The 19155-nt window shown below is 45.2% G+C and overlaps 1 protein-coding gene across 5 annotated transcripts in view; it reads left to right on the top strand.

The window, feature by feature from the left end:
- Positions 1–10808: 10808 nt before the first annotated feature.
- cep43 (centrosomal protein 43) overlaps positions 10809–19155 on the top strand; it is a 112126-nt gene continuing 103779 nt past the window's right edge. For 4 of the 5 annotated variants that reach the window (XM_078556759.1, XM_078556757.1, XM_078556758.1 and 1 more), the window contains exon 1: positions 10810–11006. In XM_078556759.1, coding sequence (XP_078412885.1) covers positions 10926–11006 — 81 coding nt within the window. In that variant the 5' untranslated portion in view covers positions 10810–10925. Of the gene's footprint in view, positions 11007–19155 lie in introns of all 5 variants that reach the window. The other variant, XM_078556760.1, reaches the window with a different exon arrangement.

Genomic DNA, 19155 nt, shown 5'->3' with positions numbered 1-19155 from the left:
TTTTATAAAATAAATAAATTTTTCCCACCTTTACAAACGTGTCCCAACTCATGTTACACAGTCATAGTCATAGAGGTCTACAGCAAAGAAAAAGGCCCTTCGGCTCATCGAGTCTGCGCCGGTCAAACAAGTACCTAACTATTCTAACCCCTTTTTCCAGCATTAGGCCCATAGCCTTGTATGCCATGGCATCACAAGTGCACATCCTAATACTTCTTAAATGTTATGAGCGTTTCTGCCTCTACCACCCTTTTCAGGCAGTGAGTTCCAGATTTCCATCACCCTCTGGGTGAAGAAATTCTTCCTTACATCCCCTCTAAACCTCCTGCCCCTTACGTTAAATCTATGTCCCCATGTTATTGATCCCTCCACCAAGGGGGAAAGTTCCTTCCTGTCTACCCTATCTTTGCCCCTCATAATTTTATACACCTCAATCTTGTCCCCCCTCAATCTCCTCTGCTCCAGGGAAAATAATCCCCAGTCTATCCTATCTCTCCTCATAACTTAAACTCTCCAGCCCAGGCAACATCCTGGTAAATCTCCTCTGCCTCCTTTCTAGTGCAATCACATCCTTCCTATAATGCGGATTCCAGAACTGCATGCAATACTCTAGCTGTGACCTAACCAGCGTTTTATACAGTTCCAGCATAACCTCCCTGCTCTTATATTCTATGCCTTGGCTAATAAAGGCAAGTATCCCATATGCCTTCTTAACCACCTTATCTACCTGTCCCGCTACCTTAAGGGACCGGTGGACATGCACACCAAGATCCCTGTGATCCTCAGTACTTCCCAAGGCCCTACTATTCATCATGTATTCTCGTGTCTTGTTTGTTCTGCCTAAGTGCGTCACCTCACACTTATCCTGATTAAATTCCATTTGCCACTATCAGCTCATCTGACTAGCCTGGCTATATCCTCCTGTAACCTAAGGCTATCCTCCTCACTATTTACCACCCCACTAATTTTCATGTCATCTGCGAACTTACTGATCAACCCTCCTACGTTCAAGTCTAAATCGTTTATATATACCACCCATCACCGATCCCTATGGAACCCCACTGGACACAGGCATCCAGTCACAAAAATACCCCTCAACCATCACCCTCTTGCTTCCTGCCACTCCGCCAATTCTGGATCCAAATTGCCGTGGATCCCATGGGCTCTTACCTTCGTTATCAGTTTCCCATGTGGAACGTTATCAAAAGCCTTGCTGAAATCCAAGTAGACTACGTCAAATGCATTGCTCTCATCTACACAGTCACATGAGGGGACATGTTTGAATAAATTTTTAAATCATTTCTGTCATGATTTTATTATACATTCAATCTCCCTGAGGCAGCTCCACGCAAAAGAGTGCAGGCCCCGACTCTCCCTCCTCCCCCCGCCTGCACATGTAGCGCTGAGTGCTACCAGCTGCGCATTACGCTGGGTGGACATTAATTGACCCGTTTGCATAAAATGGCGGTGCACAGCCAATCACGGGCGGCGATCAGCTCTGCGCCCGCCCGCCTGAGGAAAAATCCAGGCCCTGGTGAAGCAACATCCTGATTTTAAAATTCTCAGCCTTGCTTTCAAATCCCTGCTTGGCCTTGCCCCTTCCTATCTCAATTTCCTTGAGCCCCAAAACCCTCAGAAACCTGACGCTCATCTAATTTGAGGATGCCCACTTTTAATTGCTCCACCATTGGTGGCTATACCTTCAGTTGCCTATGTCCCAAGCTCTGGAATTTCCTCCTTGTATGTCTCTGGCTGTTTACTTCTCTTATCTCCTTGGGTGAAAGGGGAAAGGTTTCGGGGGAACATTAGGGGGAACTTCTTCACTCAGAGAGTGGTGAGAGTGTGGAACGAGCTACCATCTGACGTGGTAAATGCGGGCTCACTCTTAAGTTTTAAGAATAAATTAGATACATTGACGGGTGGGGTCTGGAGGGTTATGGACTAGGTGCAGGTTAATGTGACTAGCGGAATAATATTTTGGCAGCGTAGAAGGACCGAATGGCCTGTTTTCTGTGCTGTAGTGTTCTATGGTTCTAAGATACTTCTTAAAACCTACCTCTTTGACCAAGCTTTGGTCATCTCCTTATGTGGCTCGATGTCATTGTTTTATAATTGTCCAGCGAGCAACTTGGGACATTTTTATAAGGCACTATATAAATGTAAGTTATTGTTCTTGGTTTGGACTCTTGTGTCTTGGTTAGAATTCTTCAACGTGGTTGGCTTAATAGCCTTGCTCATATGTGCCACAGATCCCCTGCAGATGGTGCTGCACTGAATTAAACACCCAATGACTGCAACTCTTGAAAGCTCACAAAAATCTTTGGGCTGTTGTCTGCATACCAAACGCGAGTGCCACTCCTTTGCCTCTGACCACAAAATCCAGGTCATTATATTGGGCTGGATTTTGCAGTTAACGGCAAAGCAATGGGCAGTCACCTATGACTTTGAAGAAAGCAGCCCAAAATGATCTAGTGAGCTCTGAAGCATGGTTTTCCCCCTTTTCTGATGGTAGTTTAAATCTAACACAAAGTCAATGGGATCTTCAGGTGTCAGCAGCAATACTGTCAGCAAACATGGTAAGCAGCCAATCACGTTAAAGCATTCATACAGCATAAACGAGGAAAAGCACTGAATCCTTTCACTTAAAATATTTCAGAATGCAAAATAAGTGAGTGGATTAAGATAGAGGCTAAAATATGAAACTTTAAGATTTTTTTGCATCATAAAGGAGAAATTACATTCTACAAAAATAAAGTTACCTTTTCAGAGGCAGTAAGGATGCTTCGCAGTAATTATGAAGTCAGTATCTGTTAAAATCCTAATTACACCTTTAACAAGATGTACTTTTTTCAAGTTTATTTTTACAGAGAAACTAACAGTGCAAGTGTGGAAGTTCTCATCAATTCAACTGATTTTCCATTGATTGCAGACTGGAGGTGCCTTAACAACGCATCCTCTGGAGAAGTGTAGCATCACTGACAGCAACTGCAGTATTTCCCTGTTATTCTGTAGTTGTGCAGTCTGCCAAGGTTGCCGCCAGTTTCAGTGGAGTAATGGTTACAAATGGAGTTGGTGTCACTTAAGGCCTAGATTTTGCAATGGTAATGATGGCAAGACTGTTAGCATTTGCTCAGGCTGCCATTTCTCTGTTCCACCTTTTTTCAGTTCATTGGTGTTTCCCTCCTGTCAGTTGTGCACTTGGCATAAGGTGCCAACTGTAGCAGGAAGTAGCAAATACCCCAATAGAATGCTTTGATTTATATGCAAATTTGCATATATTTATTTAGCATGATCTCAAAACAAGCTACTTCACACAAATTAATTATTTTGAATTGCAGACAAAAACATTGCTACTGCAGCCCAAATCCACTATAAAGGCAAACAAATTATTTAATGGGGGTTGGATACTATACGCCAGATATTGCTATATACGTTCCTTCTGTCTTCTGCAAGATAGTGATGAGCACTTCAGAGAAATGAGGCCAAGTATAAATCACCAAGTATAACTAACTTTTCATGTGAATTTATTATAATTTATTTCACAACACAGAAAATAGAAAAACAAATTAGTGTTCAACTTATTGGGATAAATATAAGCTTACTGATGTGTGTGCTCATTGATTCTGGTCAGTTTTCTATTTAAAGAACTTTCTTTGAGTCTGGCCTTCATACCAGATCTCATGGACTGTCCTAGATGTTGTGCTTCTTTATTCTCTGGGGAAGATGGGCACCATCAGCTTCGCCATAGTAACTGCATATCCAAATCTTTTCAGGTATGTTCGGTCTCTCTTGATTCATTCAGTACAACATATCTTCCCACATCAGTAGGTTGTCACACTTAAAATAATTTCAGCCTACTCTCTCCCGAATTCCAACTTCTGATACCGGACTGCTTCACATTCTATTTCAAAAACTTGACCGCCTATCAATGTCAGTGACTGTGTTTTGTCTCTTGTTATTCATATCCAGAAGGGGAAGGTCTGATAGACCCCAGCTGAACGCTTGGATTAGAAACTTCCAACATAGGATGTGAGATGTTTCTTGATTACTGAGACAAGCTACCAATTTACTTATTTACAGATTACAAAGAAACCTCAAAGCTATCTCATTAGCACCTTATCATTTCAGAACTCTTTTAAAAACTTGCTTTAAAATACAGCTTTAGAGAGCTATTTCCTCATGCTTTTTGTGGGCAAATGGTCAAAAAAGGCAATGTGGCAACAGGGAAGCCTCTCACTGCTAGTGAAGTCAGCCATGCATGATTCTCAAGGGATTCATTTATTTTTCATAATCGAGTCAAAAAATATTAATGCTGAAGAGAAGAATACTTTCAATGTTTTGTGCTTGCTATGTAGACCTCTCTTTTTTTGCAAAATCTTCATTTTATCTGGGACAAGAAGAACTTGGTCCCAGGTCAAATTTTTAAGGTATTTATCAAGTAGCCTTTTTCAAATCCCTAAGCTTATCTAGGACCTTCAAAGACAATCTGCCCATAAGTTCTGAAGAAGCTTAGCTATATTGAACAATTTCACTAGCTGGTGGGAAAGGAGTCACTAGGTTAAAAAACTTTATTACACGATAATAATAACAAAAATTTGCAACAAGGAACTAGTTAAACTTAACCAATGCAAAAATACTATTACTTATGTTTTATTAATAATTGTTATTTGTCAACAAAAACATTTTTAAAAAAGGCTTTGTAGTGTGTTATTTTCTGAAGGCCAGGAGGACTTGTTACACAGGTTGGAACCAATAGCTAAGATAATCTGAAAAGGTCCTCTCTTTCCTTGCCACACAAAAGTTTACCCAGATGTACGGGCAAGTGTAAACATTCTCAATCTTAAAAGAATGAGAGCACACATATAGGAATAATTCACTGACTCATCCCTCAGGGCAATGCCTTGACCAATCAGATTCAAGTTACCTGGTTTAAATTTCAACAATGCTTGGCAGTTAACTGTCAGGCACCACCATTGATGTATTCCCCATGGCAATACCTCTACCAGAGTCCACTTGCCAACCAATCAGCACTTTCTTCTCATACTGTATAAATTGTTATTTTCTCCTTATATTTGTATTCTTGCGAAGTGTCTTGATGAGTGCAAGACAAAATGCTTCGACACGTCTCTTTTTTTTTCAGCAATACCTATAGAAATAGTTGGAAGCATGGGAGCCAAGAGATGAGTAAAAAAGTGATGCTGAAATGCACACCCATGTTGTTCAATAACTGGAACTCACTCCTGTCCAGTATTAGCATCAATGACATTGGACTGTAATACAATATGTACACTGTAACCTCTACAGTCTGGAATGCTTGGGACCAAGTCTTTTCTGGATTTGGGAATTTTCTGGATTATAGAATGACATTAGAATGCCTAACCATGAGAGAGAAATGGAAAACACCATAGATATAAATATTTACCAGAAACATATCAGTGCTAAACATTATATAGTAATAATATTTTTTTCTTATTCAAATACTGTATCTTCCATGTTTCTGCTCCTAAAGTATTGTACTAAAATGATGCTGAGAGTTTCTTGGGTCAGCTTAAAAATTTCCAGACAACTGGCGTTTCCAAATAATAGATTGTGAACTGGAGAGGTTAGTGCATTTGTAAATTGATTTTTTTCCACAGTTGCCAAAGAATGTTGCTAGGTGATAGGCAAAGCTCATTGTATTTCTTCAGTTGCACTTATGAGGTAGTTGTTTGGGTATTGACGCCAATCCTATCTTTCCAACTCATTTTATTTGTCCATTGTGTTCTTTCATTTCATGATAGATAGGCAAGATAACGAAATGGAAAAATCTGACAATAATGTTCTCAGTTTTATAAATATTGTTTAGAATCAATGGAGAGGGGTGCTGATACATTAATGAACTAAGGGAATACATTCTGAGACTATTTATCTCTCGTAGGATCCACAACAAGAGTGGGCCAATCTTGGTTTTACAGTTGCTTCATACATAACAGGGAGAAAAAAATCGTTCTTTTCCCTCATTTCACCCTGGCTATGTACAGTGTATATCAAGGAGGCCAGGTGTGAATCAAGGATTGATTCCCAGCTCCAAGAAGTTAAGAAGTTACTCTTGTTAGAACAGTGTTAAATACTCAGGTCTGCAGCATCTGTGGAGAGAGAAACAGTATTTTGCTTCTATATCATTCATTCTGATACAGGTTTGAATCTCAAACAATGTATGGGTGCACATGGAGAGGAAACTACGCCGGAGTGAAATTTAGTTTGGTTCAGGTGAGAATTCGATGCCAAGGGGGAAGGTGGTGTTCCTTTTTCTAATTTTTTCTTTCAGTCTCCAGTAGTTGGTGAGTTTTCTTCCTTTGTCTCCAAGCTAGGTGAATGCAACTTATTATTTTGTGTAAATTATTAACTAATTGACTAATTAAATAAATATGGTTGGATAAAAACACCAGGGCTGATGGCGTGCCATCACTGCAGCATGTGGGATTCTGTGGAATGTACTGCAATCCCGGACAACCATATCTGCAGTAAGTGTCTGCAGCTTGGGCGACTTCAGCCCAGAGTTGCTGAGCTGGAGTCTGAGTTGTGGACATTGCGGGGCATTAGGGAGAAGGAGAGTTACCTGGAGACTTTGTTCCAGGAGGCAGTCACACCACTTAGGTTAGGCAGAACCTTAGAATTGGTCAATGGTCAGGGACAGGAGGGTGTGACTGCAAGTCAAGCAGGTATGGGGAAACCAGCAGGTAGTGATAGAGGAGCCTCAGCCCCTGACTCTGTCCAAGTGTGAGGTGATTGCTACCTGTGTGGATGAGCAGACTGGCCATGACAGCATGGTGAAGGATGCCATTCAAGTGGAGGGAAGTGAAGAGGAATGTGATAGTGATAGGAGACAGTATGGTCAAGGGGATGGATACTGTTCTCTGCAGCCACGACCAGAAACACTGAAGGTTGTGTTGCCTACCTGGTGCTGGGGTTAAGGATATCCCCTCATAGCTGGAGAGGAACTTGGAGTGAGAGGGGGGAGGATCCAGTTATCGTGGTCAATGTGGGAATCAAGGACATAGATAGCACCAAGAATAATGATCTGCTAAGAGAATTTGAGGAGCTAGGGTCGAAATTAAAATGCAGAACAAAGGCAAAGGTAATCATCTCTGGATTTTTATCTGAGCCATGCACCAACTGACATAGGATCAAGCAGATTAGAGAGTTAAATAACTAGAGCTTTAAACTAACGGGTTTGGGGGGGGGGGGCGGGGGGGAGGAGGAGATGCATCAAGGAAAGTTTCAGTGAAGGGAGATTTAGGAATCCAAAGAGAAAGGTCAAGGCATCAGAACAGCATTGCAATGTAGGTAAAGCCAAGCAGAATGCGACAAGAAGGGACAGAGACTTTAACAAAAACTGTATGACGGCAAATAAGGACATAGGGAACCGAAGTAAAAAACATTGAAATTAAGGATTCTATCCAAATGCACGAAGCATCTGCAATAAGATGGATGAACTAATGGCACAAATAGAGGTAAATGATTTATATTTAATCGCCATTGCAGAGACTTGCTTGCAAGATGATCAAGGGTGGGAAATAAATTTTCCAGGGTACACAATATTTCAGAAAGACAATGGCAAAGGAGGGGGGTAGCCTGATAGTTAAAGATGACATAAGGACATTAGTGAGAAAGGACCTGACCTCAGAAGATCATGAAGTAGAATCTGTATGGGTGGAAATTAAGAATGGTAAGAGTTGGAAAACACTGTTGGGACTAATTTATAGGTTCCCTAACAGTAGCTATGCCATTGGACAGAGCATTAAACAAGAAATGATTAGATCTTGTAACAAAGACAATGTAATAATTGTGGGGGACTTTAATCTTCATATACACTAGGATAATCAAATTGGCAAGAGTGGTCTAGAAGATGAGTTTGTCAAATATTTTCATTGCAGTTTCTTGGAGCAATATATTGTGGAACCAACTAGAATAAAACCATCTTAGATCTAGTACTGTGTGAGTTAATTAGTCATGTTGTCGTAAAAGATTCACTGAAAAATCATGATCATACTACCATTGAATTCTAAGTTAAGTTTGAAAGTAACATACTCCAATCGCAAACAAGAATCTTAAACTTAAACAAAGCCAATTATATAGGTATGAGGGGAAAACTGGCTAAAGTTAATTGGGTAAATAGACTAAAAGGTATTGAGGTAACTGAACAGTGGGAAACTCAAGACGTTTACAGCACAGAAGGCTGCCATTCGGCCCGTGTCCACGCCAGTCAACAAAGATCTGAATACATTAATCCCATTTTCCAGCGCTTGGCCCATTGTCCTGGAGGCTATGCCAACTCAAGTGAATATCTAAATACTTCTTAAATGTTACGAGAGTTTCTGACTCAACCACCCTTTCAGGCAGAGTTCCAGACTCCCACCACCCTCTGGGTAAAAAAATTTCTCCTCAGCTCCCCTCTTAGCCTTCTACCTCTTACCTTAAATCTATGCCCCCTGGTTATTGACCCCTCTACTGATGGAAAAAGTGCCTTCCTATCCACCCTATTTATGCCCCTCAATCTTATACACCTCTATCAGGTCCCCTCTCAATCTTCACTGCTCCAAGGAAAACAACCCCAGCCTATCCAATCTTTCCTCATCGCTCAGAACATTTAAAGAAACAATTCAAAATCTTTAAAGAAAATACATTCCATTAAGAAACAAAACTTCAGTGAGAAAGACCCATCTGTGGCTCCCTCAGGAAGTTAAGGATAGTATTAGATTAAAAGAAGAGGCTTACAATGCTGCAAATGCAGTAGACTAAATTGAGGGAAGTGCAAGTGAAATGCTGCTTCACCTTCCCATGCAACCGCAGAAGATGCAACACCTGCCCCTTTACTTCCCCTCTCCTCACCGTCCAAGGACCCAAACACTCCTTTCAAGTGAAACAGCAATTCATTTGCACTTCCCTCAATTTAGTCTACTCCATTCGTTGCTCCCAATGCGGTTTCCTCTACATTGGAAAGACCAAACGCAGACTGGGTGACCGCTTTGCAGAACACCTTCGGTCTGCCCGCAAGCATGACCCAGACCTCCCTGTCGCTTGCCATTTCAACACTCCACCGTGCTCTCATGCCCACATGTCTGTCCTTGGCCTGCTGCATTGCTCCAGTGAAGCTCAACGCAAACTGGAGGAACAGCACCTCATCTTCCGACTAGGCACTTTACAGCCTTCCGGACTGAATATTGAGTTCAACAATTTTAGATCATGATCTCTCTCCTCCATCCTCACCCCCTTGCCGATCCCCCCCTTTTTTTCCAATAATTTATATAGATTTTTCTTTCCCCACCTATTTCCATTATTTTTAAATGCATTTCAATCCATTGTTTTATCTCTACCTTTTAGCCTATTTTGATTGCTTCACCCCAGCCCCACTAGGGCTATCTGTACCTTGCTTGTCCTGCTTTCTACCCTTAATTAGCACATTCCTTAGACAATATCACCACCTTTGTCCTTTTGTCTTATCTCCACCTATCACTGGCCCTCTATCCAGCTCTACTTGTCCCACTCCCCCCTTAAACCAGCTTATATTTCACCTCTCTTCTATTTTTACTTAGTTCTGTTGAAGAGTCATACGGACTCGAAATATTAACTGTGTTCCTCTCCACAGATGCTGCCAGACCTGCTGAGTTTTTCCAGGTATTTTTATTTCTACTGGAAGAGGATGGTATGGTATGGTTAACCATATTAAAGGTTGCAGACAGGACAAGAAGAGCTGGCTGCCTTGGACACAGCCACATAGGATGCTATTTGTGACTTTGATAAGAGCTGTTTTGGTACTGTGGCAGGGGCTGAAACCTGATTGGATGGATTCAAACATGGAGTTCCAGGAAAGATAGACACAGATTTGGTAGGCGACAACACAATCAAGGACTTTTGGGAGGAGAGGGAGAATGGAGATAGAGAAGTAGTTTAAGGTGGGACTTTTTTTTTGGGAGGGGTGATGGCAGATTTTGAGAGAGGAACACCACCTGAAGAGACATCCGTTGTCAATATCAGCTAACAGGGGAACCAGGAGGAGAAATTGGGTGGTCAACAACAGAATCCAGTGCACAGGAGATGGGCATTGTGGACAAAGTGAACTCAGAGGGTATGCAAAATAAATTATATTTAAATAAAGGTATCGAAAACAAAATAAAAGCAAAATATTGTGGATGTTAAATAAATTATAACAAAGTGCTGGAAAAAACTCAGCAGGTCTGACAGCAAGTGTGGAGTGATAAAACAGAGTTAATGTTTCGAGTCCAATATGACTATTCTTTGGCAAAGAGATGAGATTAAGAATGAGAGATAGAAGAATGGACAGAAAAAGTATGTGATGTGGTACTCTGGATACCTATGTACATATAGGCGTGAACACATAGTTCCTGAATCATTTTGAAGTGATAATATAATGACAATTACACCGTTACTTTCGTCGCAAAAATAATTCGATAGATGTTTAAATGGAGTCGATTGTGATGCTTTGCAAAAGGACATGTCGTTTTCAAAACAAATCAATTTGGCAAATACAAGAGTAGGACTAAATACAATGATAACAGTGGCACTTATAAAATGACATTTTAAATGAGACGCGAGGTAGCTCTTTACTTGCTGTGGTTCTGTGAGACAGCAGCGCCTGGCCCAACGCCCGCGAGCCGCTGACCGCCACCTCCAGCTCCACTCGCGCGCTCCATTTAACTGACCTTTACCACTAGTGCTCCATTCGCGCCTTACATTTCGCCAAATCGCCTTAACCGTTAACAACATTTTTTTTAAAAAAAACGCACGTACCGACGATGATTAAGAAAACATTGCGCCCAACTCCATAAATCATTTATTTTTTTTTAAAAAAAGAAAAAAATAGCGCTGTTAAAGAGCCGTTGCGAATGGAGCACTAGCGAAGCTTGGTTGGTTGTCCCGGTAAGATGTCGGCGGAGGAGGATACGGAGCTGCGGGATTTGCTGGTACAAACCTTGGAGAACAGCGGCGTCCTCAACAAGATCAAGGTAATGCGCCATCGCGCCCGCCGGCTTACCCAGCAGGCCGCATTTGTTGTGAAACCGCTGGTTTGTAGAGGCCCCCAAGATGCCAGTGAAGTTTGTATCGCTCGATGATGAGTTAGTTTAATGGACGAACATGGAGCCCGTGGACAGCTCATCTCTTTGGGCTTTCTTTCGCTGATATAGCCGTCTCTCAGCGGAAAGCAAGTTGAGGTTTATTATCATTTCAGATCCTTCCCCCTTTAGCCTTTTTCCGTCCTTCATAATAAGCAACAAACCGCTCCGTCCAATTCAGTACATTCGGTGTACGTCCCCCCAGTTCTTACTACGGCGTCTTTTAAAAAAAAAATACACTGCATCCACTGAACTCCTTGTGCACCTCCTGTGAAAATTCCCTAGTGGAAGACTTTTTTTTTGTAAAAATATACTTTATTCATAAAATATCTTCAATCACATTCCAAACCATTTCAAAAACAACATTACAAGGGTACAATCCAGGTTAAACTTTTACAAAATGTATCACCAGGTGCATCAGTACAAACAATATTACAATCATTTACAGCCTTTCATTTTGATCTGTACAGCCCGAGGGGCTCTAAACAGTTCCCAGTCTCTCGGTGCGCTGTGGTAGAAAGGTCTTAGACAGCGACCCTTCCCCATTGCGCCTTTGCGGCAGCTGCCCCAAGCTTTAGTGCGTCCCTCAGCACGTAGTCCTGGACTTTGGATTGTGCCAGTCCGCAACAATCGGTCGGGGACAACTCTTTGTGCTGGAAGACCAACAAGTTTCGGGCAGACCAAAGCGCGTCTTTCACCGAGTTGATGATCCTCCAGCTGCAGTTGATGTTTGTCTCGGTGTGTGTCCCTGGGAACAGCCCGTAGAGCACAGAGTCCTGTGTCACAGAACTGCTCGGGATGAACCTCGACAGCAACCACTGCATCTCTCTCCAGACTTTCTTTGCAAAGGCACAATCCACAAGGAGGTGAACAACGGTCTCTTCCCCACCACAGCCACCTCGAGGGCAACGTGCAGAGGGGGTGAGCCTCCTGGCGTGTAGGAAGGATCTGACGGGGGGCCTTTCTCACCACCAGCCAAGCTACGTCTTGGTGCTTGTTGGAAAGTTCTGGCGATGAGGCATTCTGCCAAATGACTTTGACAGTCTGCTCGGGGAACCATCCCACAGGGTCCACCCTCTCCTTTTCCCTCAGGGCCTCTAGGACGTTACGTGCTGACCACTGCCTGATGGACTTGTGGTCAAAGGTGTTTTTCTGCATAAATTTTTCCACCAGGGACAGGTGGTACGGCACGGTCCAACTACTTGGAGCGTTCCGCGGCAGCGTGGCCAGACCCATCCTTCGCAACACCGGGGACAGGTAGAACCTCAGCACGTAGTGACACTTGGTGTTTGCGTACTGAGGGTCTACGCACCGCTTGATGCAGCCACACACAAAGGTGGCCATCAGTATGAGGGCGATGTTGGGCACGTTTTTTCCCCCTTTATCTAGAGGCTTGTACATCGCGTCCCTGCGGACACGATCCATTTTCGACCTCCAGATAAAGCGGAAGATGGCTCGAGTGATCGCCATCGCGCAGGAGTCTGGAATGGGCCAGACCTGCGCCACGTACAGCAACAGCGAGAGTACCTCACACCTGATGACCAGGTTCTTTCCCGCAATGGAGAGGGAGCGTCGCTCCCACATGCCCAGTTTCCTTTTCACCATAGCCACTCGCTCCTTCCAGTTTCTAACGCATGCCCCGGTCCCTCCGAACCATATCCCCAGCACCTTCAGGCCGTCAGCCCTGACAGTGAAGGGGACAAAGGATCGGTCAGCCCAGTTCCCAAAGAACATGGCCTCGCTCTTCCCACGATTTACCTTGGCTCCCGAGGCCAGTTCGAACTGGTCGCAGATGTGCATCAGTCTGCGCACCGACAGCGGATCCGAGCAGAAGACGGCGACGTCGTCCATGTACAGGGAGGCTTTTACCTGAGTGCCTCCACTGCCTGGGATCGTCACTCCTCTTATGCCCGGATCCTTCCTGATGGACTCGGCAAAGGGTTCTATGCAACACACGAAAAGGACAGGCGAGAGAGGACAGCCCTGCCTGACTCCAGATTTAATCGGAAAGCTATCTGTTTCCCACCCATTGATTGAGACTGCGCTACTGATGTTAGTGTAGAGCAGTTGGATCCAATTTCGAATTCCCTCCCCAAAGCCCATTTTGGAGAGCACATCCTCCATGTAGGTGTGCGATATTCTGTCAAAGGCCTTCTCCTGATCCAAGCTGATGAGGCAGGTATCCACACCCCTGTCCTGTACATAGGCAATCGTATCCCTGAGCAGCGCCAGGCTGTCAGAGATCTTCCTGCCTGGCACAGAGCAGGTCTGGTCAGGGTGAATCACCAATTCCAGAGCGGATTTGACCCGGTTGGCGATGACCTTGGACAGAATCTTATAGTCCACATTCAACAGTGAAATGGGTCGCCAATTTCTAATTTCCTCCCTTTCCCCCTTGTGCTTGTAGATGAGGGTGATGATGCCTTTCCTCATGGATTCTGACATACTACCGGCCAGGAGCATACTCTCGTACACTCCTAGCAGGTCTGGGCCGATCAAGTCCCACAGAGCCGAATACAACTCCGCCGGCAAGCTCTCGCTTCCGGGAGTTTTACTCTTCTCGAAGGACTCAAGGGCCTTAATCAGTTCGTCAGGAGTTAGCGGTTTGTCCAGGCTCTCCCGCGTACTGTGGTCTAAGACCTCCGTGATAGAGGACAGGAAGGACTGGGAGGCCGTGCTGTCCGTGGGCTTCACGTCATACAATCCGGCATAAAAGGATTTGCTGATCCTCAGAATGTCGGACCGTGATGACTTTACTGAGCCGTCTTCTTCCTTCAGGCTGCTGATCACAGAGCGCTCTCTGTGTACCTTTTGGAAGAAGAAACGTGAGCACGTCTCATCCTACTCCACGGAGCGGACTCTGGAACGGAAGATGATCTTGGAGGCCTCCGAGGCAAAGTGCGAGGCTTGCTGGCCCTTCACCTCTTGGAGCTCCTCCTTGACATCGACCCCCATCGACTGCAGCCGGAGCAGATTCTGCATCTTTTTCTGGAGTCGGGACATTTCCCTCTGTTCCTTTCTAGCTTTCTGGGTGCCTTTGAGGATGAAAAACCTCTTGATGCTTCCCTTGATCGCTTCCCACCAGTGTGTCAGGGACTCAAAGAGGGGTTTCACGGTTCTCCAACCTTTGTAATCCCTCTTGAGCTCCTCAATGTTCTCTGGGGTCAGCAGTTGCACATTTAGCTTCCATGCCCCCCTGCCCACCCTCAGGTCCTTCTCCAAGTGGCAGTCCGCCAGTAGGAGGCAGTGGTCAGAGAAGAACACCGGCTTGACCTCGGTGGATCTGACTGTGAATGCACGGGACACAAACAGGAAGTCTATCCTGGAACGAATGGACCCGTCTGGCCGCGACCAGGTGTATCTACGCTGCGCTCCGTCTGCAGGGTTGCTGAAGACGTCGTGCAGCTTGGCATCCTTAACTGTTTCCATCAGGGATCTGGACGTAGCGTCCAATCTGCTGCCGGCCCTGCCGGATCGTCCAGCCGCATCGATGATGCAGTTGAAGTCACCGCCCAGAATGACCGGCCTGGAGGTCGCCAGCAGCAGTGGGAGCTGCTGAAAAACCTCCAGCCGCTCAGCCCCTTGTGCCGGGCCATACACGTTAATTAACCGGAGTGGAGCGTTCTTGTACATTACGTCTGCTACGAGGAGTCGCCCGCCCACCACCTCCTTAACCTCGGAGACGGTGAAGTTGCCTCCCCGCAGCAGAATACCCAGGCCGGAGGAACGAGAGTCGTTTCCGCCCGACCAGATCGATGGCCCGTGGGACCACCATCGTGACCATTGCCTGTAGGAGCTGAGGTGCGGTATCGCACACTCCTGCAGAAACAACAGGTCAGCTTTGACCTTGGCTAGGTAGTCCAAGGTCGCAACACATCGCGTAGTAGATTTAATGCTACGCACATTTATGGATACAATCTTTAAACCCATTTTAAAGCATTTATTCTCCTACCAAACCCACTGTCTCTGAGAGTCCCAGACCTTTAGTCTGCTCCTTCATACCCGTAGTGAGCTCAAATTCCTTCACTTTGGATGGGCTGAGGTACATCTCCTTGGCCGTGTTCTGCTCCGGTGGCATCTGGAGGTTCACGTAGAGAGTGGGTTTTGAGATGACCTTTGCTGGAGAAGCTTCTCCAAAACTCACCCCCTCTGGGGTGTTGCTGTTCCCGGCTTCCTGGAGCTGGGGTGCGATGATTGCCTCACTGCTCCCAGATTCCAGGGGCTGTGGTGCACTGGCCTCCTCAGGTTGCAGGCAAAGTTGGGGTGCGCTGGTCTCCTTGTTGTCTCCAATTTTCTGGAGCTCGGGTGTCTCGTCCTCCAACGCCCTGGAGCTTTGCCGCCTCTTCTGTCGGTGCCGCCCTGGCACTTCATCATCCGAAGAGCTGCTGCCCTTGTCATCCGTGTCGGATGGGAGACGCCTCTTGCCGCTTCTCTGGGAAACGCCTTTGCTTCTTCTTCGCTCCCTCTTACTTTTCTTGTTCTTCACCATCCGCCACTCCCCCTGCTGCTTTTCCACTGCTGCCTCCTCCTCCATTGATTCGCTGTCCTGAGGACTGGGAGGTACAGGGGGTAGTGCTGCTGATTGGCTCTCTGTTGCCTCGATCTCTTTCTCCACTTTGTCTCTCTCTGTGTCCTCCTTTGTCCCGTTGAGCTCCCTGGGGGCCTTGGTGGTTGGAGTGACACGAAACATTTCTTCTGCTTCCCCCTGGTCGGCTTTGGCTGCCTGTGCGTAAGTACGGCAGCGTTTGGTGCAGGTCCTGTAGAGGTGACCTGCCTCGCCACACAGGTTGCAGCACTTGGCCTGTTTGCAGTCTTTTGTCTGGTGCCCTTCCTGTTTGCAGATCTTGCAGAGGGAGGCGCTGCAGTTGGCCGCCACATGACCAGCCTTGCCGCATGAGCGACAATGCTTGGGTTGCCCAGCGTAGACCAGGTAGCCACGGTTTCCCCCGATAGCGAAACTGGAAGGAGGGTGGAAAATGGCTCCCTTACCATCGGTCTTTAGCGTGACCTTAAACAGGCGTTTGCCTGTCCAGATCCCCAAGTCGTCTCGAATCTCGGTGCCGCTCCCCACCTTATCGAAGTACCTGGTGAGGAAGGTGACCACGTCGGCGACAGGGACGAAGGGGTTGTACACATGCACCATCACCACACGTTCCCGTTGCAACGGCAGAGAAAAGTGCGGCTCCGCCGTCAGGATCTTCATCTCCGGCAGGTCTCTCTTCTCCTCGAACACCCTCAGGAGCCGGACGCAGTCTGCCACCCGCTTGAAAGTCACGTCAAAATAACCACCTTTGCGGGAGTCGTGCAGGGTGAAGATCTCCGGAGCTTGGAAGCCGCACGCCTTCAACAGGATCCTCCTGGTGAAGAAGCCCCGATCCATAGGTGATCCTCCTTCGCTGTGGTTCACCGTGACTCGGACGGTGATAGGTAACCCACGGAATGGATTTCGATTGGTTATAGCCCTTCCATCCCGACCTTGCCTTGGCAGGACCATGGTGTCACCCCTGCAACACTTGATCTTAGCCAAAAGGCCGAGAAGCGATCCCTACGGAAGGAAACCTTACCAAGTACCAAGTGTTTCAACTTGGAAGGAGGTGAATTGTCACCAGAAGCGGAACAGATTCTCTACTTTTAGTGCATTTTACACGTATATCTGACTGACATTTTAGTGCAGAAAAGATCTCAGCTTTTAGTGTACTGTACATATCGTCAAGTACATACATTTAGGTTGGCATCCTACTGTAGTACAGAGGGAGTGCTGCGTTGCCCGAAGTATTATTTTGCAAATGAGATGTTGCGCTGATGCCTCGTCTGCCTTTTGACTGGGATGTAAAAGAGCCACGAAAAGAGCAGTGTTTGCCTGGTATCATGGTCAGCAATCATGCTTCGGCTGCCACTATCACAACATCTGCATTCTTCTTTTGCTTGAAAAGCAACATTAAATGTTGATGTAAAAACATAAAATGCTGGAAATATGCAGTAGGTGAGGCAGCATCTGTGGAGAGAGAAACAGAGATGACCTTCCATCAGAACTAATTTTCATAATTTGTGGGTGGATCCAAAACATGAAGGGTGGCATTTCCATTGAAATCCACGTGGAATAAGTCGGAGCCAGAGAAAGTGGCTGAGGAAGGAAATGTGGCAGTGAAAGCGAGTTTTGGTCGATACCTGATGTATCATGAGTAGTAAGGCCTTCAATCTAAGCAGCACATTCCACCAAAATTTTCAGCTTGCATGCAAATGGATCAAATGCTAACTCAATTGGTGAATATGTTGATTCATCAGAATCATCTTCAACTGATTGTGCAGCTATCAGCTGTGCTGCAACATTTTTTGAGACTCAGCAAATGGCCTTGTTGAAATAATAATAAATTAGTTTGGATCATGTCCTGAATTCTCTGAAGTATGTATAATTACAATTTAACTTGCTAATTTTTTTTCTCATGTCCTGAGCCATCTTGATTAGCTGACTTGTGTGTGTCTGGAAATCACCTTAAATTGTGCACGTAAAAAAATTATGTTTGTGAGAACAAGTAAACTTTTATTCATTGTTGAAAATTGACTGCAATTGTCTCTGATCATAAGTAGAGGTGATTATTTGAGTCTCATACTATGTGCTAATTTGGCATAGAATCAGGAAGGTGATTGCACAACTGGAATGTTGGTGGGGTTCCATTTCATGGGACATTGGCACCAATAGTGGAACAGGCAGGAGCTGGACCACTGGGACAGCTTAACCTGAACTGGAATGTTAGTGGAAAGGATAAATAGAACTGTGGAAAAATTTTAAATAGTAAGTGGTGTTAGATCTGGCAAAAATATCAAAAGCTTGAAGATTTAAAAAAGGATAAGTGAAGAAGATCAAACCTAGGTAAGAAAGAAATAATGGTAACACAAGTGGTCAGGGAGCAGATACAAAAAGTTTTAAAAATGGTGAGCGGAATGATGAATAAAACCAAATCAAATTGCCTGTACAGTTATAAGCACAGCCACTGAAACAAAATGGGAACTGGAGGCAATAATTCAGTGAAGAGCCACATGTAGTAAGGATAACTGAATCATAACTAAGTAAAGAACAAAGAAAAATACAGCACAGGAACAGGTCCTTTGGCCCTCCAAGCCTGCGCCGATCGTATTGCCCGTCAACTAAAACATTTTGCACTTCCGGGGTCCGTATCCCTCTATTCCCATCCTATTCATGTATTTGTCAAGCTGCCTCTTAAACACCACTATCGTAGCTGCTTCCACCACCTCCTCTGGCAGCGAATTCCAGACACTCACTACCCCGCACTTGCCCCGCACATCTCCTCTATAGTTTTCCCCTCTCACCTTAAATCTATGTCCCCTAGTAATTGATTCTTCCACCCTGAGAAAAAGCTTCTGACTATCTACTCTGTCCATGCCACTCATAATTTTGTAAACTTCTATCAAGTCGCCCCTCAATCTCCATCGCTCTAGTGAGAACAATCCGAGTTTCTCCAACCTCTCCTCATAGCTAATAACCTCCAGACCAGGCAGCATCCTGGTAAACCTCCTCTGCACCCTCTCCAACGCCTCCATATCCTTCTGGTAATGTGGCGACCAGAATTGCACGCAATATTCCAAGTGTGGCCTAACCAAGGTTCTATACAGCTGCAGCATGATTTCCCAGCTTTCATACTCAATACCCCTGCTGATGAAGGCAAGCATGCCATATACCTTCCTGACTACCTTATTCACCTACGTTGCCACTTTCAGTGACCTGTGGACCTGTACACCTAGATCCCTCTGCCCGTCAATGCACTTAAGGGTTCTGCCATTTACTGTATAGTTCCTGCCTGTATTAGACCTTCTAAAATGCATTACCTCGCATTTGTCCGGATTAAACTCCATCTGCCATTTCTCCGCCCAAGTCTCCAACCGATCTATATCCCGTTGTATCCTTTGACAATCCTCTTCACTATCTGCAACTCCTCCAACCTTAGTGTCGTCTGCAAACTTACTAATTAGCCCAGTTACATTTTCCTCCAAATCATTTATGTATACTACAAACAGCAAAGGT

This window comes from Cetorhinus maximus, chromosome 14, assembly GCF_964194155.1.
Source record: "Cetorhinus maximus chromosome 14, sCetMax3.hap1.1, whole genome shotgun sequence".
Taxonomy (NCBI): Eukaryota; Metazoa; Chordata; class Chondrichthyes; order Lamniformes; family Cetorhinidae; genus Cetorhinus; species Cetorhinus maximus.
The sequence above is the reverse complement of the archived record's forward strand: the minus strand, read 5'-3'. Positions and strand labels throughout refer to the sequence as shown.